Source organism: Pundamilia nyererei, unplaced genomic scaffold (genome assembly GCF_000239375.1).
Source record: "Pundamilia nyererei isolate P.nyererei 1_Seehausen unplaced genomic scaffold, PunNye1.0 scaffold00219, whole genome shotgun sequence".
NCBI lineage: Eukaryota > Metazoa > Chordata > Actinopteri > Cichliformes > Cichlidae > Pundamilia > Pundamilia nyererei.
The window spans coordinates 406,197-431,133 of record NW_005187620.1 but is presented as its reverse complement, the minus strand read 5'-3'; the positions used below and the strand labels follow the sequence as shown (position 1 = coordinate 431,133).

Here is a 24,937-nt window from a genome sequence, read left to right as displayed (position 1 = left end):
GTAGCTATAATGCAGCTTTTGTATAAAATAATGCTGAATGCATACTTCCTGTGGTGGCGTATGCTACATGCATGTGTGCCCCCAAACCATTATAGCTTTGTAATTATAAGTGGGAGCTGCAAACTGACAATGTAATGAATTCCAGCAATTTTCCTTGAAAGTTAATCAGAAACTGCATAATTCTGGGAAGTTCTTTAGCCTGCTGGAAGTAAACCTAATTGGATAAAAGTACATATTTGAGGGCTCTGCTGCTGTACGTTCCTGCATTGGGCCACAAATGCCTCTTCATTGTACCATACGAGGCTCTGCTGCCAGCCCGGCTGGCCGGCCGGCCGGCTGGCTCGCACCAGCTGAGCGGGTTTGTTTGTGTTGTGTTGTGTTTTGTTTGCCCCCTCGCCTCTGGGTGGCAATTCACACTCTGCTGCGAGTTCATCTCTGGGGCACCGTCGCTGTCTCTGCAAGTTCATTAGCGTGGGTATAGTGTGTGCTTCAGCTCTCTGATTTACAGGTTTTTTTCCTAACTTTTTTTTAACTAGATAAAATTGTGGCTTGTTGGGATTTCACGTTTCTGACTCCCTGTAAACAAACGAAGTGTTGAGTTTGTTTGCCTCCAAGGTGTTTCTTTCATTTGCTTTTGACCAACTGCCATTTCTCATTTTCCCCTCAGAAGGTAGTGACTGTATATTTGTTCCTGAAAGGATTACCTGCGTGTACTCTGGTGTTTGGAAAAAGAGATAGCACTTCACTCCGACAGGGAAACAGATTGCCTTTCACTAAGCGCTCGCAGGAAGCAATCAGACAGAAAATTGCCCTGGAAAATTGCTCGTTCTGAGTGACTGAGCAGAAAGCGAGGTCTCTAGCCAGGGCGCACATATGCTCCAGCAAGTGAGTGGGTGAGTGACCCACTGAATGGATGGCACTGTAGCTGAGGGTGACACCATAGTGGCTGGGTTATCAGGGCACTCTATCACCGGTTCCTGGTAGCATTAAATGTCTGTGGTTGTTTAGGAACATGGTGTGCTTCTGTTGCCGGACCTTTCAGAGGTAAAATGAAACCGCCAGGATGTGTTTTGACAATTTTTGCCTTGTTCACTTGGTTATTGAGACTACGGCGACTTGTAGCAGTTTACTGATTCCTTTATTCTGCAAAATAGCTGTACTGTGAAGCCTGAAATAGGTTCAAGATTGAGAGAAAGAGTAAATAAGGAGGCTGTCACTGATCTGAAATATAACAATGAAACAAATCTCAATAACAGGAAAAAGATATGACTGATCATCTGTCTTTTCTGACTTTCTCTCCTCCATCTCCACATTTGGTTTCCAGATCTTCGGGTCACTAGGCCTCTGATAGTTCCAGGTTACCCAGAGAACACCACAGCAGTGGTTGGTGGTCAGGCAAAGTTGATGTGTAAAGTCCACAGACCAGGAAGCACAAAGGTGCAGTGGCTGAAGGTGAATGTCAGCGAACCAGGTCAGAACCAGGGAGGACCCCCTGGCCTCAGGGCTCTGACGGTGAGAACAGATCTGCTAACGTCAGCAGTTTTATTGTCCTCTGCACTGTGTTCTCTTCTCATCACTCTAAAATAATCTGTCACGCAGCCCCTGCAGAACATATCATCCAAGGTGAATACTCTCCATCTGTCCAACATCACTGTGGAGGATGCTGGCGAGTACATCTGCATGGCTGAGAACACCCATGCGGGACAGACAGTGCAGGCCATGCAGTCAGCATGGCTGGAGGTCCTGCCTGGTAAGGCAGACTTATCATTATATGAATATTTCGGATTTATAGGCATATGATTTTTTTATGTTGTTTAGATAGAAATGCTTAGTGTCAATTTTTAACATCCCACATCTTTACTTTTTTTAAATGACAACTTTTCCCTTTCACAGGGATTATCATTTCCCAAACTGAGGACATGCCTGCAACTAAAATTCCCTCAGGTAACCTCACTCTGGAGCTTTTACACTTAGAGCTTTTTAAAAAATAAATAAAATCTATTTGGGTGTGAGAAGTGAAAGTATACATTTACCATACAGTGGTATGTTTGCCAACCGTGAGAGCTCTAAACTTGGCATCCACCTCCACAGATTTTGCTTCTCTTTGGTCTCTTAGATCATTAGTGAGCCTTTACCACCCCTTATATTCACTCTGCGACCGCTGTCACATTGCGACATGTTCATCAGCTTCAGTCTCCCTTCCTTCTTGTTTCTTTTCTTTGCTTCTTTTTGAGGGAGTTTGCAGAGCTAGCCAGATCGCTCTCAGTCTCATAACAATTCACAGGGGAACAAAAAGATGAAGAGGGGAAGGGGGAGTGGAGGTGGCTCGGGTCAGTAAGGCCCTGTCTCCATGGCAATGTCATTGTGCTTGTGTGTATGTGGGGACTGGAGATAATGGAGTTTGAGGAGCTGAAGGTCATAACTGAAGGAATAGCGATTAGACTGGGCTCTGTGGTGAGATAATCAGAGCTACAAAAGAAATAAAGAGAAGGAGAAGGAGAGCTCGAAAAGGGTGTTCAGACTGATCATAAAAACTTGAGAAGAGCCTTCAGCACCGCAAGCTAATACCATGCCTGCTTTTAGCAGATGTTCTCGAGGACTTGAGTGAGGACACCACAGAGCATCTCCTGTTAGAGCCAGGCAACGTCCTAAAACTGCGCTGTGACATGAGCACCCGGCCCGGCATGGCTGTAAACTGGTACAAGGAGGGTGCACGTGTTCTGCCCACACCCCGGATCCAGATGCGAGGCGCCATCATGGAAATCACAGACGTAACATATGAAGATTCAGGTGTTTATGTTTGTGTTCTCCGGGGATCCAAAGAGCCTGTGAGGAACTTCACTATCACTGTGGCAGGTAAGAGCACCCGCAGTGCAGTTTTGATGCTTTACTGGATTTTTTTTATATATAAAGTCACTGGTTTAAAAAAAAAGAAGCTTTTAAGTAATGAGGATTAGAGGCAGCCGTAAATGGTATTTGACATGTCTTCGTCTCAGACTCGCTGGGATCTGGGGACGACGATGAGGACAACGACTTGGAGGATTCTTCAGCTGAGATTGAAAATGACCAAGTTTACTTCTATAGAGGTAAAATTGCTGTTTATTTAGCAGCTGCATTTCTTGAATTTTGTGCTTTAACGGCTTATTTGCGGTTCTTTGTCTGTGCAGGACCGTATTGGACACATCCCCAGCGTATGGAGAAGAAACTCTATGCTGTTCCTGCAGGAAACACAGTGAAGTTTCGTTGTCCAGCTATGGGTAGCCCCATGCCGAGCATCCGCTGGCTCAAAAATGGACGCGAATTTAGAGGAGAGCATCGCATTGGAGGCATCAAGGTGACGAAGGTTTCATTTTGTCATCTCGTGCGACATAAACAGATTGTGTTTTTATTTGCTCTCTTATTCATATAATTTTGTACTTTATCTGCCAGCTACGACACCAGCACTGGAGCCTGGTGATGGAAAGTGTTGTGCCCTCAGACAGAGGAAACTATACCTGTGTGGTAGAGAACAAATATGGCTCCATCAGTCACAGCTATGTTCTTGATGTTCTGGGTAAGACATGAAAGATCATGCTTCTCATATTTAATGTTCATATTTAAAAAGTAAAATAAACAAAAAAGCATATCTTGTGACATCTAGAGTGAAGAACACAACCCTTACACGAGTAAGCACTAAACTAAAGCCATAAATAACAGAAAATCTTTATTGGTTGGATTATACAATCTGGCTGAAAAGCATTGGTCAGCACAAAAAAGCAGAATTCCTTCAAATTTAAGGCTCCAGTCTGAGAGAGGAGATAACTGAGCGAGTGAGCAAATGGTGACAGGGGTGCCTGGTGTCAGGCTGCGGCGGGCAGGATGTGGATGGTCAGACTTCCACTCCAGTTTTCTACCTGACTTGTGACAAGAGATCGAGCAGTGTTGCGGTTTGTTTGTTCGTTTGTTCGCTATCTCTCCACCGCAGGGTCAGTTTCCGTCCCTGCTGACAGGGGGAAAAGACTAACGAGGCAGCTAACGAGATCAGAGAGAGAGAGTGACCACAGATCAAAGAGACTAGCGGCAAATAGGCATGCTAATGGAACCAATTTTCATTCCAAAATGACATTTCCTGGTCTTTTGCCAGCATAGAAACATATTGAGGGTGACAATGACAATTGCTGGCTATTTTAAGGAGCTTATTTGCAAAGCATGCATTTTTGTGGGCTTTAAATGACTAAATAAATGAATGTCTTTAAGAGGCAGTCAGGTGATTACCCATTGCCTGCCTAAAACTTCATACATGCTTAACAGATAAATTAACCTTTGTCTCCATATGCTCTGCTATTTCTTTGAGATGAGCAAAGGCATTGAGTGGTTTCTCTTGATCTTTGAACAATTTTTCAGTCTGAATCTTTGCTCCCTTTGCTTACCTCTTCCGTGTGATTTCCTCCAAAAACAGAGCGTTCACCCCACAGGCCGATCCTGCAGGCAGGTTTGCCAGCCAACACCACAGCAGTGGTAGGCAGTGATGTCCAGTTCCACTGCAAGGTCTACAGTGACGCCCAACCTCACATTCAGTGGCTCAAGCACATCGAAAGGAACGGCAGACGCTATGGTCCTGACGGGACCCCCTACGTTCAGGTCCTCAAGGTTGGTAATACAACGAGATGCTATCCTTTCACGTGTTGTTAACAGCAACTCCTCTGGTAGCTTTAAAACCTAACTTCTTCCTAGCTCTCTTATCATGCCCCATCATTGCATTTTGTGTCATGCAGACTGGCAGTCTGAACATGTCCGAGGTGGAGGTCCTCTACCTGTCCAAAGTTACCATGGAGGATGCTGGAGAGTACACCTGTCTGGCTGGAAATTCAATTGGCTATGCCCACCAGTCTGCCTGGCTCACTGTCATTTCAGGTAAGAACAAAGCAACGTAACTATATAAAAAAAAGTCACTCTACACTACTTTGCATGGTCTTTTCAAAATATTTTAGCATTGCTTTGGTCAGCTAATCATTGATATATAGCACTTTTGCCATCAAATACTCCACAAACCTTCAACTAATCATTTCTTGTTTTGAGTTCCCTCTCCTATTGAATTACATTTTTTTCCTCTAATTTTTCATCTTGTACCTGCAGAGGAAGAAGCAGCAGATGCTATGGAAACAATGGAGACCAAATATAGCGACATAATTATCTATGCTTGTGGATTCCTGGCTCTGATCATGGCCATTGTCATCGTGGTGTTGTGCCGAATGCAGGTCAACCCCAGAAGGGAGCCATTTGATGCACTCCCAGTGCAGAAGCTTTCCAAGTTCCCTCTTCGCAGACAGGTACGTCTCATAACCTGCTATGACACAATGGATGATCCAACTGCATCTGAAGGCAAACCTCTTAAAACCTGACATCTTTATCTCTTTCTTCAGTACTCAGTGGAGTCCAACTCGTCAGGGAAGTCCAGCGCATCTCTGATGAGGGTGGCTCGCCTGTCTTCCAGCTGTTCACCAATGTTGGCTGGAGTCATGGAGTTTGAGTTGCCCTATGACCCAGACTGGGAGTTCCCCAGGGAGAAGTAAGTCATCTGTCATTATTTATTAAGATGTAGATGATAATCAATCACAAATGCTTTGTATCATATATATATATATATTTAAATAATCTGAACTGTTAAGTCTCAACAACATTTAAAGCGTCTGCTCCTTGCTAAAAGTATTTCTTCACTGAGTTTAGTTTGGCTGCCGGGATCTGTACTCATTTAAACATTGTAGCGCTCGCATCATGTGTGAACCAAAAAAGAAACAAGCCCGCAAGACATTTTTGGCTCCATCAAACCTATAGTTTTAGAAACCGGAGCTTCAAATTATGGATTTGTACAGTTTTCTTTTGGACATACTTATTTTCACTAAGACTCCCTTTCTCTTTCTAGTCTAACATTGGGTAAACCTCTAGGAGAAGGCTGCTTTGGTCAGGTGGTCAGAGCTGAAGCCTACGGCATCAACAAGGACTGTCCAGAACAAGCCACTACTGTAGCAGTCAAGATGCTCAAAGGTAAGAAAGGAATACTACCAGCGAAATAATTCCTGAGATTAACTTGGCAGATCTTCCTTATAACAGCATGTCAACTAAATAAAACTACATGTCTCTCTCAGATGACGCCACAGACAAAGATCTGGCAGACCTCATCTCAGAGATGGAGTTGATGAAGGTGATGGACAAGCACAAGAACATTATCAACCTGCTGGGAGTCTGTACACAGGATGGTGAGTGTCTAACCTTTATTTTGGATAAGAACCAACACATTTCCTCATTTTCCTCCCAAGTCATTTTGTTATTATTAATCTAATGAAGATCTGCCTGATTTAGGGATTGTTTCAGCTGTGGTGGTTGCAGCCCTTCATCCTGTTTTTGCTTGCCCCCACCCAGGCCCTCTGTATGTGCTGGTGGAGTATGCTTCCAAAGGAAGTCTGAGGGAGTACCTGCGAGCCCGACGACCTCCAGGCATGGATTACACCTTTGATGTGACTAAGGTGCCTGAAGAGCAGCTCACCTTTAAAGACCTGCTGTCCTGTGCCTACCAGGTGGCTAGAGGGATGGAGTACCTGGCCTCTAAAAGAGTAAGCTCTCTATAAAGAGTTGAAATGTACTAGAAGTAGTAACTATAGCTTATTTCTTTTGTAGTTCTGGATTTTCCCCCCAACTTTTCAGTAATATTTCTACTGGCTGTTTGTTTAGGTTTCTAAAAAAACATTTGTTCACCTTAAAGTAGAAACTTTCATGACGCTAACCAGATTAGTATCACAAGTACAGCAACAGTAGGAACGCAAAGTAACGATATGCAAAGATATGCTAATACAGACATATTAGTTAAACAATACAAGCAGTCATAATCCGGGAGAAAACAGACTTCCCTCAAAATGTGATTGAGAATCCAGTTTAGCTGTACTGGAACATCTTTTTTTATGAGACAGGGCCAGCTGATGTGTATCCATATTGATCCATCAATCCATCTTTTTTCCTAACCCCTGATAACCTGGACAGGTTGCCTGTCTATTGGAGTGTGTCTGAATCCCCACAGAGTAATGCAGACATAAAATGAGGGCAGGACTAAACTTCTTTAGGTCTTCAGAGTTATATATGCCCCAAAGAGGCTGTAATATAAGAAATGTGGTTTTGATTGAAAGGATCAGGTTCCTTCATGTAATTCATCGTATTTTGGGACTTGGCCTTCAAATTGATTAGTCTGGTTGAGGCAGCACCAGCTGTTCTTCCTCTCTTTGTCCTTCCTGTCGGTTCTCCTTTTTCTACCCCCATCCACATGTTTCTTGTCCTTTCAATTTCCCAGCATGCACCATGTTTGCGTGCTTCATATCAACACGTCTCCTTGTCTGCCAGTCACTTTCCCAGACAGGCATTCCTCAGCAGAGAGCTGCTGCAACTTCAGTCCTGTTTACTCTTCTCCATCCATCTGTCCGTCCCTTCATTGCATGGCTTTGTCCTTTTTAGCGCTGCCATAAATCTGTTAGCAAACAGGCCGGCAGAGCCTTCGTCTGGGTGTAGGCATCAGGTTTCTGGCTATAAGGCCTCCGAAGAATGCAGGAGCCTGAATCTAACCCTCCATTATGGGGAGACCCACAAACCAAGACTGGCTCATTTCGCACGTCCCCACAAATCCCACGTCTATTTCAAATGAAAACCAAAATAAACTTAATGACATCCATTCAATGTGGGCAAACACTGCTTTCTTTTTTCCTCGCAAAGGGTTGTTTTTCCTAAAACTCCAGGATTTCTATATAAAGACATTATATTTTTGCGGACCTCACCAAACTGAGGCACCGTGTGTTGATTTTAGGCTCCCGCGTCTTTTAACTTTTTGGGAAATCTGCAGTCAGTCATTTTTACCTCGCCTACCTCAGCATTTTCAGACAGGGAAATGTCACGCCACAAATCTGAGAGCTTGTCATGCATTGCGAGAAATAAGTCGTACAGTTATCTAAAAATCAAAAGAAACATGCAATATATTTAGAAACTATATATATTGTGTGTGTGTGTTTTTTTTTATCCAAATTTTTAAAATCTGTTTATTTAATCTGGAGACTCAACAGCTCGTGTTGGGAATTTTTCATCCCCTTCTTTTCTCTTTGCAGTGCATCCACAGAGATTTGGCAGCCAGGAATGTTCTGGTGACTGAAGACAATGTGATGAAGATTGCTGACTTTGGCCTGGCCAGAGGAGTCCACCAGATTGACTACTACAAGAAAACCACCAATGTGAGTAACATTTCTAAGGAGCATTTGTTTTAGGAATTTGCGCCTCTAACACCCAGACTAGGGTGCAGCTAAGCTGTCGTTATTCTTTTAATTTTTCCAGCATAGCTAGCTAAAATATTGACATCTCAAATCAAGTTTCAAAGGAAAAATACTATTTTTTAAGTGCCTCGATCTAATGTCTTTTTGCTCAGAAATACTACTGCAGTATTGTTAGCAATCAGTTTGTACAACCCTTTCCCGTTAGTACTGTACATGGTAGGTACATATATATCTACGGCTGCTTATAAACCTATCTGCCCCTTAGTCATTTTATTACTGACTGGTTTCCTTTACAGTTTTAATACTCCTGTAACCAGATGTTTGATGTTTTCCTCTGACTGGCAGCAGGCTTAATGGGACTTAATTAGAAAAGAGTTGATGAAGAACGAGTAGGGGAAAGATCATATGAGAGACATGCAGGAGCATGGCGCAACTAACTAGGATGAGATTCTGGTTAAGTTTGGGTAGTGAGAGGCTCTAACGTGTTCGTGTCTGCTCTTCAGGGACGACTACCAGTGAAGTGGATGGCACCAGAAGCTTTGTTTGACAGAGTCTACACTCACCAGAGTGATGTGTAAGTTCAACTCATCACAGTAAAGTCTCAAAAATATCAGTGTTATACCTTCCTTCTCACATCTTGTCTAAACTTGTACTCAAACTCCTTGAAACCTTTTCTCCGTAAGGCTAACGAGTGATATCCAATGTTTTTACAGCAACATCAAGAAAACCTTTCATTTTCAAATGTGTTCAGTTAAAATCATTTTAGATCTGGACAACAAAATGGTAAATGGCCTGTATTTGTATAGCGCTTTACTTAGTCCCTATGGACCCCAAAGCGCTTTACACTACATTCAGTCATCCACCCATTCACACACTGGTGATGGCAAGCTACATTGTAGCCACAGCTGCCCTGGGGCGCACTGACAGAGGCGAGGCTGCCGGACATTGGCGCCACCGGGCCGTCTGACCACCACCAGTAGGCAACGGGTGAAGTGTCTTGCCCAAGGACACAAACGGCCAACTCTTGAGCCACGATCGCCCACGACTACAAGTTTCTTAGTTGTAGTTAGAACATTTTCTTTTTAATTATTAAAGTTTTAGCTTATTATTTATGTGCCACTTTTAGCTGCTACTTTATTTATGATCTTTAAGCAACCAATTTCACTGTATTCACTGTTAATTTAAAAATGTTGTTTGTACCTTTAGTCAGCCATTTCAACTTTTCATCTTTAAATACGTATTTTTAGCTAGTAATGTAACTGCTAGCAAAAATGTTAACTAAAGATTTTTTTTATTTAAAAATGTACTTAGCTACTGTGTCTTCACAGTTTATCATTATCTCTAGCTTTAGTGAGCTGTTTCATCTGCTTTTTTCTACTTTTAACTCCTCAGCATTATAGTGAGCCCACGGTATAGTGGCTAACCTGTTCACTTTACCTATGAAAGATCTCTACTTTGACTCTGGGAATAGGCACAAACTGGGCCTTTAGCAATTATTTTTCCAGCAACTGCCATCAACCTCCAGCAACATCTTGCAACAAGTTTGGGAATCTTTGTTTTTCCCTCAAGACAAGTTGCTGACAGGTAGCCATGGGTCAGCCTCTAAGTATGTATGGCTGGGGCTTTATTCACTTGATCCTATATTGTCACCATAGCTGTCACACTTCACACATGTGGTTACTGCTCACGTGTCTGCAAAACCTCAATACCCCTATTACCTATCCCAAGCCTGGATAAATTGGAGGGTTGTTTCAAAAAGGAATCTGGCATCAAATCTGCACCAAACAAAATGCGAAGATCCATCTGTGGCGACCCCTTGGGAAATAAGGGAGCAGCCAAAACTAAATATATATTTAACTCTTCAGATAAGCCCAGTTGTTTAATAGTGGAGTTAATCTTTCTACTTATCCCATGGTTACTGCTGAACGAATCCAGTTGAGAACAATTGCTTCATACTAAAGAAATCACCGATGCTACCTTTCTGTGTTCAGGTGGTCATTTGGTGTATTGATGTGGGAAATATTCACACTGGGCGGTTCACCGTATCCTGGTATCCCTGTTGAGGAACTTTTTAAGCTGCTGAAGGAAGGACATCGCATGGACAAACCATCAAACTGCACACACGAACTGTAAGCAAGCCCTCTTTTCTTTTTAAACTTTACTCTCAACTGTTAGCAGACATGCCTATTTATTCTAAGAAACATTGTAGCAGACAAGTAAAGAGCAGTAAATAAACTGGATCCACTAAAGCTACCACCAGTAACTACATATCTTTAGCGTATCACATTTTTGTCCAGATCTTTTCTAAAGAATGCAGTGGTAACATGTGCCCTATGGTAAATTATCCTTATATATTTTTTTCTGCAGCTATATGATGATGCGTGAATGCTGGCATGCTGTTCCCACCCAGAGACCAACCTTCAAACAGCTGGTTGAGGAACTGGACAGGGTGCTCCTGTCCATTTCTGACGAGGTAGGTTTCAAACATACATACCAATCTATCCACCTGTAAATGTTCCTGTGTTATGTGTAAGTCTGCTGTTGTACAATTTATCCTTCTGTTCACTTTATAAAACTCATGGTAGTCCTATAGGTTTCAGACTCATTCACAAACACACAGTAACATCTGCAACCATAAAGATGTGTGCACACATTTTCATTGACACCAACAATCTGCAGCCCAGATGTTCAGCACGCAGACTGCTTGAGCTGAGCAGATTTCTGATCCTATAAACTCAAAGCAATAAACACAAAATCAAACAGTGTTTGGCTGCTGAAATTGCAGCACTTTTTGTTATTCCTTTGCAGATGTGCCAGAAGTTAACATGTTTGATTTGTTTGCTTTTAGGTGTTCATGAGCTTAGATACATTCATAACAATCTTTAAAGCAACCAATCCAAAACCAGTCTGTGCTGACCTGGTGGTCCAAAACTATGATGAAAACAACTGTCCAAAATTTGTTCAATAGCAGTGTGATAGCCAGTCAAGTTCAATCTTTATTGATTTTTACTGAAAATTTTCAAAAACATTTAATTGTGCATTTCTCTAGAATTTCTTCTTATTGATTCAACTTCCTCTTCCCCTCAGTACTTGGATCTGTCAACGCCTTTTGAACAATACTCTCCTTCATGCGAGGACACATCCAGCTCCTGCTCCTCTGACAACGACTCAGTTTTTACCCATGATGCCTTATCCACCGACCCCTGCCTCTTGGGCTACCAGGACGTGCACTCTCGGATAGACACGAAGACGGCTCTTCGATAGGCGCACGAACACCACACACGTACAAACACAACACTACAGTTGGGAAACACTACTTTGGGCTTTTGAATGAAGTAACATCCTCTGGCTACCAAACTGAAGGACTGCTGCTCCTTTCTAAAGGTAAATTAAAGATTTATTCATGCGATGTTGTTCATTGGACCTCCACTATGGCATCCGACAAAGCCCTGGAATATAGATAGCATTTGTAAACACACGTACACACACAAATACATGCACAGCCACACACCTCTGCACATGGAGCACCAAGGACACTACGCTTGACACCAAGGTGGAGTTTTGAAGTGTTACATCATGGACAGAAGAAAGGAGGACAAACCAATCACGGTACTTTGGACTATCAGTTGTGGAACAGTGCCCAAGAACAGTTTTAGCTTTGGAGGCATAAAACTCAACAGAAGTGACCCTGGTACTTGAAATGCCTTTAAGTGCTTTCTCTCTTTTGAGGCAGCAGACAAAGATCTCCTCCACAAACTTGACCCACAACCAGGGCTGGAAAACCTCGGTCATAAAGACATTTTGACAAAAACAAAAAAACAAAAGATTTATTTTGCTATCATAGAAGATAAGAAACTGATTGTTAAATATAAATCTGTTTATATAAGATTATATTACTTTTGTGTTGCTTATTTAAGGAGAAAACAGTCTTAAATCTCAGGATCTCTCATGCTAAGAAGTTGCTGTAGTGGCAGCAAAGTGCCTGAATCGATGATTTCCTGTGAATATATTAGAATATTAAACTATTGTTATGTACATATCAACAACAGAAAGACAATTGCCTTTTATAAATTATTCTGAATGACACAACAAGTGAAGGCTATTGGGGGCAAAAGAAGAGAGGAATTTAATCAAGTGCCAAACCTGTCATGTCGTGGGCTATCTATTTCTTTCCAAAATACCAGCTTATTCATATTTATCTCCAACAGCATCCCTAAATCTAAGAAAGCAGATCTTATTTTGAATTATGACTGATTGACTGAGATATGAAAAATCCATTAACAATTAAAGCCTTAAGTGCTTTTGTGGCAAGAAAAAAAATAGATAGCTTGGGCCTTTAAGCATGACCTCAGCTTGGGAAATTTGGGAACAAAGTCCGCCCCCCCCCCTCCCAGAATTTTTCTTTTTGTTTTTAATCTCAAGTCGAAGACAAGGTTCAAAACCACAAGAAGACAGTTGAGATAAGTTTTGAACGTGTCTCAAAGAAGCAGAGGTTGCGAGTGTGGCTTGTTTACTCATGACCTTTGAGGCGACATTACGTGGTGCTCCTTTAACAACAGCTCTACTCTTACATGAATGCTCCGTGAGGGACAGTGTGTCCAGGGTGGGACTCGTTCTGAAAGGAGCACTGACGATTTTAGCATGAAGACTCTGTTGGGAGCTGGCCCAAGCCCAGTGTCACTGCTGAGCAGCATGGGGAGGGTGGGGGACACTGAATGTGAAAGCCTGTGTGATTGATTTCAAATAAGGGAGGAGGGGGAGGGACACCTATTGTCTCCGTGTAACCCTTCACCCAGCCAGATCTGTTGGCAATAGGTCCTCAGGTCCGCAGCCTGGCTGGACAATGAAAGCTTTGCAGGCTTAATGGGTGTGACTACAGACCAGAGGGAGTTTGGGGGTGGTGTTGTGGGCATAGCTTGGGCTTGTGTGCAAATGAAGAGGCTCTTATTATGGTAATATCTCCTCTTCTCTCCCTATCTTTATCCACAAAGCCTCCATCTTTTAAATTACAAATCTTAATTCAGATTTGCAGCCCCACCACTGCCACCAGGACCAGCTGTAGAAAATTCCCCTGTGGGCTAAAATGCCAACTGATTCTCAACCCACCTCCTGGAGCTGACTGCAGACAAACCTAAACAATATTTGCATCGCCAGCCCAAAACCTTCATATCTTTAATATGTTCAAATAGAAAAAAGGAGGGTTTTACTTTAAAAAGATGCTGTAAATTCATCAATCAGTTTATTGTCTTTGAAGAAAAACAACCATCTTGTCACCAAAGGATTCATGTATGGCCTCTTCTCATGTTAAGCTATCGCTCAGCTTCTACGTCATTTTGAAAAGACGTTTTATCCACAGTGTTCAAAAAGCATTGATATTTTTACATTCCTGTTACCTGCTCTTCTCTCAAAAACGAATTGTAAACAATCATGGCATTCTTAAACATTTCCTCAAGAGAATTATTTTAGAAATATCTAATTTATTTGTTTATTGTTTTGTTTTTATATGAAATAAAGTATAATTTAAAATAAAGCAGCTCTGTGTGCTCGTTTCTTTATTTAACTTTAAAGAACTCCATTAAGGATTTTAGGTTTGACATTCATCACTTTCCTTTGGTGAAAAAGGAGCTTATCCCAGCTGACACCAGGGTGAAGGCAGATATTATCCCAGACAGTATGTGTATCACAGGGCTAAAGAGAAAGACAACCAAACAGCCTCACATTCACACCTGCTACCAGTTTGGATCTAAAAGACATGTCTTTGGACAGTGGAGGAAATCCATGCAATCACAGGAACTATATACAGAAAGGAAGTTCAAACTATACCTAAACCTCATTTTATCGGTTTAGACTGAAAACAAAACCAGAAATGCTGAAAACCAGTGTTTCGGAGGATAATTGGTCGAGCAAAGGAACGCTGACCCATGCTCTGATGAGTTTGTTTCCATTCTTGTGATAGCTGTGCAGCGCTTTCTCTGTAGCATGTGCCATAGCACCAAGACACACCCTTAAAATCCACGCATTACACTCACTCATTCCTAACGTGGCTGATTCCCACATCTCATTTTAGGAAGAACTTTAATTGTAATAAATTACATTTAAGTAAAGGCCCCTTTGGTGTGACAAACTGGATCTTATATGGGATTTAGTGAATTAGTCTGACCATTTTAATCCTATTACCCCACAGCTTAATCACTGGTATGTTTGGTATTTAGCACTGTGCTTAAGATGTTTGAGTATAAAGAAATGGTTTAGTTCTTTGATTTAGAGTTGGAGATGATTTCAGGGAAGAGGGAACATTTGTCCCCGCTTTAAGTTGCAGATGTATTTTGTTGTCTCATACCAGGCCTTTGGATGTGTCTAAATACTCCACAACAAAATGCAGAGACACTGGTTAATAAAGAGAGTCACCAGAATCCTGCACATGAAGGGATTGTGAGGTTCAAGAAAAACCTCTGCAGAAGAGACACCTTCATGCCAGACTGAAGTATGTGAGGGACAACCTGGAAAAAGATTATGAATACTGGAAGTGTGGCCTTTGGAAAGATGAGACAAAATTCGGGGTCTTTGGTGTCAGAGACGCTGCTTATGTTTGGAGAAAGAAGCCAGAGGCGTATAAAGAACATTGTCCCCAGAGTGAAACACAGTGATGGGACTATTATGCTGTGGGAATGCCTCAGGGCATCTGAAACCATGAATATCGTCAAGGTGGAATGAATCAAGAAAACTTCAAACAGTCACTGTAAAACTGGGTCTGGGTCATCAACACATCATAGAGACCCAAAATATGTCAGTATTAACCATTGCATTAAATAAATTCTTTAAAAAACACGTTTTTCCACTCGTCTTGTGCAGTGCGTAAATAGTGTTGAAGATTCAGAATCATGAAATTCATTCATTTGTAAAAACTATTTTCTTTTCAAGACTTTCTGCATTTGCTTTAAAGTAAAATTTTTTTCCTACAGTTGGATGCAAATTTGTCTCTTCATCCTCATGTCCTTTTGGTTCTGATGAAGGCTGTACTTGTTATATGAAAACCCAAAGTGCTTGGTTTTACTGATGTCACTGCATTCCTGGGTGAAAGAAATAAACTTGTTACATTTATTAGTTCAGACTAAATCAAGATCCTTGATATGAAAGTAGAACTTTCCACCAAATCCCCATATGAATTTGTGCAATTTGTTGCAAACTTGAAAGGGGTAAGAGTGTCTTGATCTCATCATTGTAGGAGTTGGCGATTCTCATTAAACTAAAAAAGAAAGTAATAACTTTGACAAAAAAAAATTGGGTGTGGAATATGCTATAGACACTGAGAAAAGCAAAAACGACAGCAAATTGAAACAAATGTGAGAAAGATGAAAGACAGAGACGGGAACATAGACGGCGAGACAGAAGAATGAAGAGATGGAGGTTAAAGGTTAAGAGGAGGGAGGCGAGGGCAGCGCTGATCCCATCCAGCCACGGCTTTTGAAGTGTGCATGTGTGTGTGTGTGTGTGTGTGTGTGATTCCTGTGTCTGTGAGTGTGAACATGATTATGTGTCAGTGTGTGCGATATATGCTGTGTACACTGTGTGTGGTCCGTGCATGTATGCAGTCGTGTTTGTGCGTCTTATCTCCTGTGTACAATAAATCGCGATTGCCCGTTGAGTCTCTTGTAATCTCTGAGCTCCATTCCTGCTCCGGCTGATAAAGGTCTCAGTCTGCAGGATAAGCGTCTCTGGCTGAAGGGCTGTTATCCATGTGTGATATTAGTTGTGAAGAGAATTTGGTTTTCATGTGTGTTTTTGAAGCAAAGAACAAGAAAATAGCAAATTTTCTGTGTTGAGGGTCTGGTGTGCTATGTACCACCTATATATTTATATATATAAATATAATACTAGCATATAAAATATTAAGAAATAAAGCATAAACTGTCTTTAGACAGCAACTATTAATTTGTTTGCTCTGTTATGAGCAATGAGGCATTATTTCACTATTCTTTTCACTTCTAGTGGATCTCCTTGGTTTGAAGGACCATCACAGGACAAACCTAAATAATGTTTAGATCCTTGTTCCACAAATGTCCTCCAAAGCGGGTAGTACTTTGTGAAGGTTCAGAGTCTTTAGGGGTTTCATTTCCTCCACTGAACACATCTGATTTGAAGGCTTATTGCTAGCATTTAACCATATATCCAACTACAGACGCATTATTTTGCTTGTTTGTGGTTGGTTCACAAGAACAAAGTCAAGCTTTGTTTAGTATATTTTCAAAGACAACAGTCATTGGGAATTTGTTAGTGGAAATTATTTTTGTCATCTTAAGGTCCTCTAGCTGTTTAAAGGAGATGAATTAGAAATTTTTTCTTTTTCAACCAGGAGACATATTTTGGGAGCTTGCTTTGTGCTTTTTCACTTGCTGGTTAGGTTCAGGCATCTAAAGTGCTTGGTTCGGGTTCTGAAAACATTGTGGTTTAGATTCAAATACACCCCTTTACCACTTAAGAATACCCAGTCCATTTAAATGCAACACTAAGGGATCATAAAAGAGTGTCTTTATGTAATGACTTGGAATTTACACCCATTTCACCATTGCTGCGCTCTGTGAGCCTGGCGCCAGTGCTGGCGAGCGCTTGTGTATGAATCTCTGAGACAAATGAACGAGAAAATTTAGGCTGCAAAAAAGTTCCTGAAACGGAAGCAGCAGAAGCACCTCAGACATGTGAACCAATAACAATGAATTATGCTTCTTTTCAGCTGTAGTGACATTTCCATGAAGATGCAGGTCAAGTTACCATACAGTGGCTTGCAAAAGTATTCGGCCCCCTTGAACTTTTCATTCCACTTCTCACGTGTACACCACTTTATATTGATCTTTCACGTGGAATTCCAATAAAATTGATTCATGTTTGTGGCTGTAATGTGACAAAATGTGGAAAAGTTCAAGGGGGCCGAATACACTGTGGTGTAAGGTTTATCTACATCATAGTATTAAGATATAAAAATTCATCCACTGTAAGTAGCACTATTGTATCTATGTGTTGCTTTGCTGGAGGAAACAATGGATGAGTCAGAATTGCATTATAGTAGAAAATGCGGTCAAGCTCATCCTCTTTGTATCTAATGACACATTTTTATCTTCTAGAAAGAAATTAAGACAGCTGAGGCCTTTTAGAGCATCTCATCAGATTTATCATCACACAGGCCTGAGACCTGCACAAAGTGCATCGGGTTACAGTTACAGTTTAGCAGCTTACTTGATATGACCGCACAAATGCGCAAAGGCACAATTAGCTCTATTTCTTTGTCACAATATTAGGGACAAAGATGAACTCCAAACATGATGTAAATGTATACATTTGATTTGACCAGACTGCATTAAATTTAACATTTTGTGCAACAAAATGACAAAATTTTTTACATGCAATCAAATTTCTTAAAGTCAGCATTTCAGGCTTTCTGGGTGTGTTAAGGACTTCTTGAATTATGTTCCTACATTAATATCTTCAATGTGACACGTTTGGGTTCACAGAAACTATAAACACACTCAGGCAAACACGTCTACATGTCTGCTACAAACAAACAGAAACTCCTTATCACTGCAGTACAATCTGTCCAATTTGTGGTTTGTGGTTGCTTAACTCCTGATATCTGAGTGTGTGTGTGTGTGTGTGTGTGTGTGTGTGTGTGTGTGTGTGTGTGTGTGTGTGTGTGTACACGTGTTTCAGCGTAACCTTCATTGACCTGGCATCAATGGAAAACTGTTGAGGTCACAAATGTTTGTTTATCACGTTTGAACCTAAAAAAACAAAAAAACAACAACTGTAAATACATTAGAGTTAAAATATGCGACACTGCTGCTCAGGGGTTCCCTGGTGAGCGTGTGTTAGAAGAGTGCAGAAAGAGCAGATGGATAATTTTGGCATCTGTGGTGTCATCACCTTGTCTAACTTTCCACATGACCAACACTATGGATTTGAAATAGAGGTGCTGGTGGGTTTTTCTACTGGGTGTGAGTGCAGCGTTAGACTCAGCGGGCAGCATATCTGCTGACTGACTTCCTTCTCCATTTGTCTGATTAGTCAGCAAGGGTCCAGCTTGCGCTGTGTTACTCTGACAGCAAATCCAGCTTCCATTCAGCCACATAAACTGTTGATGCTGTTAATGCGAAAGCTCCAGGCTCCAGCTTTACTGACAATCATGTTTTTAGGTGCTGCTAAGCAAGGCCAGTGTTACTTGGCTTCTCATTACAATAAGCAAATGCTTAACTTTATGAACACATAAGAAGGCAAGATGCAGGATGCTTGGAGGTCTACTCTGCTCGAAAAGAAATTAGGGGAACACTTGATCGGTGCACTATACGCCAGGTCAGTTATATTTCAGGGATATTACACAGATCATGTTATGTAAACAATTATGAATCCATTTCACCTGTTTTTAAAGAGGCGTGTAACAGCTTATAACAACTTAAAAGATCAGCTGTTGTGTATGTGCTATCAAGAGTTGTTCAGATTTCTATAATTCCATGTTTTCCCTACAGCACATGTTACCCTTTTCAGCGTGTTCTTTCTCAACCTGTGGAGAGACTTCATCAGGATGTGTGAACGCAGGCCAATACCATGCAGCTCAACAAGCAGCTAACGGACATTTGGACCTCACGCAACCCTCATGGAGACTGTTTCTGACACTTTGGACAAGAACGTGCAAATGAGTAGCCCACTGGAGGTCATTTTGTAGGACGGTACTCCTCATGTTCGTCCTTGCAAAAAGGAGCAGAGGTCAGTCCTGTTGTTGGGTTTGTGTCCTTCTATGTCCCTGTCCAGCTTACCACACTCTTTATAGTGTACTGCAAGACACAGCAAACAATTTGATGGGACATAGGGATGTGCCAACCCATCGGATTGTCTCGTTGTTGTCTCTCCAGGACACTGTTATCACTTTAATTTGCATCAAAACAGCTAAAATGTATTCACAAAAGTTTCTGCTTCCTAAAAGGACAGACTGATATCCATTAGGTTTAACGGGCTTTGTGTTATACTGTGATGATCAAGTGTTTCCTTTATTTTTTGGGCAATGGACATGTTGTTTCCCATGAGGTGAATGTGTCAGACCAGCAATTATGGGTCTTTTTAAAAGAGCTGTTTAAATTTCTCTAAATCATCCATCTTTCCCTAAAGCACATATTATCCATCCCAGTAAGCTCGTTCTGAAGCTATTTACATAAAATCAACATTTTTTATAACTGTCTCCCAATGAAGGAATTTTTTACCCTAAGTAATGGCTGCAGCTGTAGAAAGACTTCCTTTAGGAAGTTTCAGAAGGGTAAGAATGTGCCATGAGCTTTAGCGCTGCTTGTTAGTAACAGAGAAAGGATTGTTTGCAAAAATGTCACTTTTTTTTCAAGAGATTTTAGCTGCTTGAGCAACCAGCATCAGTCAACTTTGAGAGTGTTGCTGTGCTAACACAGTGCTCACAGCATCAGCTTGCAGAGCCGAGAACCTTTCTTAAAGAATGACCTTCCTGCTACTGAAATGTATTACAAAGTTCATTTTTCTTTCTTGCAAAACTTTTCTATTGTCTTATTTTTCTCTGGGTAAGTGAACTAGAAAACAATATTTAAAGTTGCCCTGCATGACGTGGAAATATAAAACCAAGTCAATTAACTGAACTCAAGAAAGTTCAGTCAATAAAACTTAACATGCGAACTTTTAAAAGCAGTCGGGTTGTTATTCTACTCAGTATGTGAAACCAGTTCAGCTCAGATGAAAGATGAAGTTTCCCGAAGTCGGTTGATGAATAAGCAAAATAAAAAATAAGGACAGAGGAAACCAAACAGAAGTTTATTGTTCCTGCCAACTGTTGTTCCCAATGTACTTGAGTATCTAACGCATTATCTGATTCCAGTCAGTAATTTTCTGTAATTTTATCTCAACAGGATGTCGAGCTTGCATCAGCTTTTCTTCTGTGGTTTATAAACAGAGCAATTTCCTTTCTTCTCCTTTATTTCTTATTGTTTTCTCCAGTTTCACACGCCTCACAAACCACAGTTTTTCTGAAATGTCAGAGATCTTCTTTTCAAATAAGGAAAATCCAACGTTTGAAGAGACCAGCTGTGATTGTGCTCCAACTGTGACCCACATCCTCATCTGTTACTGCGCTTTAAACAGAAAGCACAACATCTTCCGGATACATTTTCAGCAAATTCCGGTCTGTATTTGTTAAATAAACAGCAGCTATCATCGGTTGGCAAAGTTCAATAATCAAAGGATCATAATTGTTATGAAGGGACTAAGACTCCACAAGGAGACAAAAAAAAGTCTCATCGGCAAAATAAACTACACTGTTGTCAACATCTGTCTCGCCCTTCGTTACTCGTCATCTGTATAACATTCTCTCATCTCGAGCAGCCTAAATATTTAAGGCTGTCAGTCCCAAAAATGGTATCATATCAACTCCAAACAGCCTCCCAGTTTTCAAAGTCTCCTGGTTACCTGAGAGATATAAACTCACAAATTCTCAATGGGATAAAGAATTTTTTTGATGGGCAGAAATTCAAAGAAGAAGAGAGAAATGTTTGACTAAGTTTTTCGACGTTTGGTTTAGTTTGAGGAGTTGTGTCTCTGTTATCGCCTGCTTTCTATTTGGTTCGGGAAAGCTTCGGCGACAGCAGTCCCAAATTGTTTAAATCCTAATGCCCCAAATCTGTTGTAAAATTAAAACTGGAAATATAAACATAAATATTTCATTTAATTGACTGGATTAATCTTTATGGCTAACAGATGTTTACTCGCAGAAGGTGCCCTTTGCCAAAAGTATTTCGAATTAGCATTTAAACGTGACGCCAACAGATCGTGAGAGGCTTGTTTAGCTATTGCCACATCTTGCTACTTCACAGAGTGACCAAACAACACCTTGGAGAGCAGAGCAGTGTTTGAGGCATCTGACACACTAAAACAGTACAATATGATGCACTGACAGAGGAGCTCAGCTCAAAGCTCAAGTGTCAGGGCTGTAAACCATTTGCAATTTGAATGCTGCTGCTTTTAGTTTGAATAATGCTGTCTCTGTTTTTTATTGTAGTAGTTTTTAATAGTCTGCAGCACTTTGTGGTCATTAGTTTTAAGCGCTCTGCAGGTAGGCCGTTTATGATCTACGTCTTCCTTCTTGTGCCTTTAGTGTCTTAAACCTTAAATGGGACAAAACTTGGACTTCTTTATGGGACTTCTGCAGTAACACTCTGATCAATAAACACACAAGAGTCATGGAGCAAATCCTCCATTTATCACGGGTTAAAGTTTAACTGTTTGCAGCAGCACTGAACCCTGGACTACATGTAACTGGCTGTCGTCATTTTATGTTTAGTTCAGTGTTTGTTGGTCGACTTTATCTACTTTATCTACTGACCTCCGGAAGTATTTGTAATTCCGTCTAGATACACAGTGTACGATAAGGCCAGGAAGAGAGTGTGGACACAGGATGTTGAGTTAACACTGGGACAACAGCAGAGCTGCTTATCGCACAGAGAAGCAGCCGCAATACAACAGCCAGCCACGTGGATCCACAGTGGTGTCTGAAGTTTGTTGAACAGATGTCTGAAATTTGCATACACTCATCATGGGCATGAAAGTCATGGTCATTTGGGGCTTTTAAATGACTTCTTTGGACTGTTATTTTTCCAGGGTGAAATAATTGCACAGCATACATCTTTAATGGCTTCAAACAACAAGAATTGAGTTTTAATTTATTTTGGATTTTCTCTCATTCAAACAGGGTCAAAATTATACTTACAGGCTCAAATATATACATGCACTCAATGAGTGCTGCTCAAAACAATGTCTTTTAACTTGACAAGGCTGAAGTCTATTAACCGCTCGTTAGTGATCATAATGGACTGCAGCTGGCAGTTTCTCTTTGCAGTATAAAAAGGATTTGTTTGACGGCACCTATTGGACTGACAAATACTCAGAACAATGGGAAAATCCAAGGAACTCAGTGAAGCTCTAAGAAGGAGAACTGCAAATTTACACAAACTGAGAAGGTCTCTTGGAGCCATTTCTAAACAACTCCAGATTCAAAGCCAGTTTTATACCACCAAGAAAGAAGCCCCTGCTCCAAAATCAACACCTTCAAGCTCAACTAACATTTGCTTTATGTTTTATGGTCAGACAAGACAGAGATTGAGCTATTTGACCACACAAGAGCTATGCTTGGAGGAATTAAGGCGGGGCTTTTAAACCTAAGAACACAGTACCAGCTGCCAAGCACGCTGGTAGTAGCGTCATGCTCTGGAGCTGTTTTGCTGTCAGTGGTACATTGCACACAGTAGATGAAATAATGAAGGAAGATAACTACCTCTAAATTCCTCAGCTTCACCTACTCAAATCAACAGCTAAACCAGCTAGACCAGGGGTGTCGAACTGTCCTGCAGGTTTTAGATCTCACCCTGGGTCAAAACACCTGAATCAAATGATTAGTTCATTACCAGGGGTCTGGAGAACTTCAAGACATGTTGAGGAGGTAATTTATCCATTTAAATCAGCTGTGTTGGATCAAGACACATCTAAAACCTGCAGGACACCCGCCCTCGAGGCCTGGAGTTCGACACCAGTGAGCTAGACGGTTGGAACTTGAACATAGTTTGGTGCTTTCCAAACCCCTGACATCAACCCTATTAAAAATTTGTGAACTGTGCTTAAAAGCACCCAAGTCTGCCAAGAGTAGTGATCAAATATTGATCCAGAATTATGCCAGAATCTTGGTGATAGATACCAAAAGCATCTGGCCAAGGTGCAACTTGCTAAGGGACATTAAACCAAATGATGAGTGAGTCTTCTGAGCAAGCCTGTTTATGGTGTTGGACTTTTGAATAATACTCACAGGAATAAAACAATTCACTTACACAAAAGAAGCTTGGTTAAGAAAGAGGACCTTCATGGTTATGGTCAAACATAACAGTAAAGCTGGATGGTTTGTGGTAATATGATGAAATATCTATATTTTGAAATATACTGCACTTAACCTCATAAGACCCAAACTCTTCCACTGCATGCATTTTTAATTTCTCTTTGATATTTGGGCTGATTGGGACCTGATGAATGTAAAAACAAAGAATCACCAGATTATTTTTTTACCCTATTTTTGTTTCTAAGAAAAATGAGAGCCACATATGAGGATATTCGTTTTACATTTCGATAGAACAGTAGCAGTACAATGTCCTCGTAAGTGGATATTAGACCCTTGTAGAGCAAAATTGAATATTTTGGTCTAAATAACCCAAAATGTGATGTCCACATATGTGAACGCCAGGTCCTAGGAGGTTAAGCCCAGTAGCCACAGTAGATATTTGTAAGTACACGCAGTGGAAACGTGTCCTTTCTGGGAGGTCGTGGTGAGATTTATTTCAGATGGTCAAATTGTTTTTTTTTCCCCAGTTGTGCAAGTTGAGTTTAACAAAACCACGTATTTTGCAAACCTGTCATTATATTGCCATCAAATTTTGTCCGTTTCTGTCAGCAACTGCATTGAGAAATCAGAACATGTCATTTTTGTTTTTATTACATTGTTCTCCCAAGTCTTGGCAACCAGGGAACAACAAAAATAATCTTTCTAATTGACATACATCAAAAAATATTCACATTTTTTCCAATAATTTTGCTTTCCCTTTTTCCAGTATATACACAGTTAGGGTTGGTTTAGAGTAAAGTTTATCTCCCATGATGATTTACACCTCAGATGGTTAACAGCATGACAACTGCATAAACTGTTAAACTTTAAACTGGATCCATTTAAACATGACATTGACGTGCATTCAGATTTATACGGTCACATGATGAAAGAAACGAGTATATAAAAAGAAAGAGATCGTTATTGTACTATAATGATTGTTGCATATGTTGTATGTCTGCTCCCTAATTCCTCCTACACATATTTTCCAATCTGAATAAAACTTACTATATATACTGCCAAGAGCAAAGGGGTTATCAACATCTATACAGCTTTCGGGAATTATTTTATAACACTCACTTCCTCACAAATTATGTATATTATGTGTAACAGCTGATCTCAAAATGAACAGTGACATTACGCTTACGTTACGTGTAAGGTGTCAGGTTTACGTGTACGTTACATGTGCGTTGTAAATACATTTTGCTAAATGCATTTTAGTGAAGTGGCACTTTGGCATCACTGGAATCTGCTGCCTTGCATTTCTTTAAGTAAGTATTTATTAAACAGTGCTGCTAATACTACCTACCTATCAATATGTATATTCAGTTCGATTCAGTTTTATTCATACAGCGCCAAATAACAACAACAGTCACCTCAAGGTGCTTTATATTGTGGTGTAGATCCTACAATAATACATACGGAGAAAAAGCCATCAATCATACGACCCCTGTGAGCAAGCACTTTGGCGACAGTGGGAAGGAAAAACTCCCTTTTAACAGGAAGAATCTTCCAGCAAAACCAGGCTCAGGGAGGGGCGGCCATCTGTCACTGGTTGGGGACAGAGGAGGAAGACAGGATTAAAAAAAGCTGTGGAAGAGAGACAGAGATAATAACAAGTTTGATTCAATGCAGAGAGGTCTATTAACACATAAGAAAGGTGACTGAAGAAGAAATACTCAATGCATCATGGGGGTCAAAGGAGCTTGTAAAGAAAAGCATCTGGACTTCTTTAAGT

At 40.9% G+C, this 24,937-nt stretch overlaps 1 protein-coding gene across 2 annotated transcripts in view; it reads left to right on the top strand.

Moving 5' to 3' along the window:
• fgfr4 (fibroblast growth factor receptor 4) overlaps positions 1-13,729 on the top strand; it is an 18,182-nt gene extending 4,453 nt beyond the window's left edge. For both annotated transcript variants that reach the window (XM_005748311.1, XM_005748310.1), the window contains exons 3-21: positions 1,325-1,512; positions 1,600-1,750; positions 1,894-1,944; positions 2,587-2,856; positions 2,997-3,086; positions 3,168-3,334; positions 3,430-3,553; positions 4,439-4,629; positions 4,755-4,893; positions 5,116-5,309; positions 5,403-5,548; positions 5,903-6,024; positions 6,126-6,236; positions 6,400-6,590; positions 8,121-8,243; positions 8,786-8,856; positions 10,274-10,411; positions 10,650-10,755; positions 11,370-13,729. In XM_005748311.1, coding sequence (XP_005748368.1) covers positions 1,325-1,512; positions 1,600-1,750; positions 1,894-1,944; positions 2,587-2,856; positions 2,997-3,086; positions 3,168-3,334; positions 3,430-3,553; positions 4,439-4,629; positions 4,755-4,893; positions 5,116-5,309; positions 5,403-5,548; positions 5,903-6,024; positions 6,126-6,236; positions 6,400-6,590; positions 8,121-8,243; positions 8,786-8,856; positions 10,274-10,411; positions 10,650-10,755; positions 11,370-11,546 — 2,750 coding nt within the window. In that variant the 3' untranslated portion in view covers positions 11,547-13,729. The remainder of the gene's footprint in view (positions 1-1,324; positions 1,513-1,599; positions 1,751-1,893; positions 1,945-2,586; positions 2,857-2,996; positions 3,087-3,167; positions 3,335-3,429; positions 3,554-4,438; positions 4,630-4,754; positions 4,894-5,115; positions 5,310-5,402; positions 5,549-5,902; positions 6,025-6,125; positions 6,237-6,399; positions 6,591-8,120; positions 8,244-8,785; positions 8,857-10,273; positions 10,412-10,649; positions 10,756-11,369) is intronic.
• Positions 13,730-24,937: the final 11,208 nt, after the last annotated feature.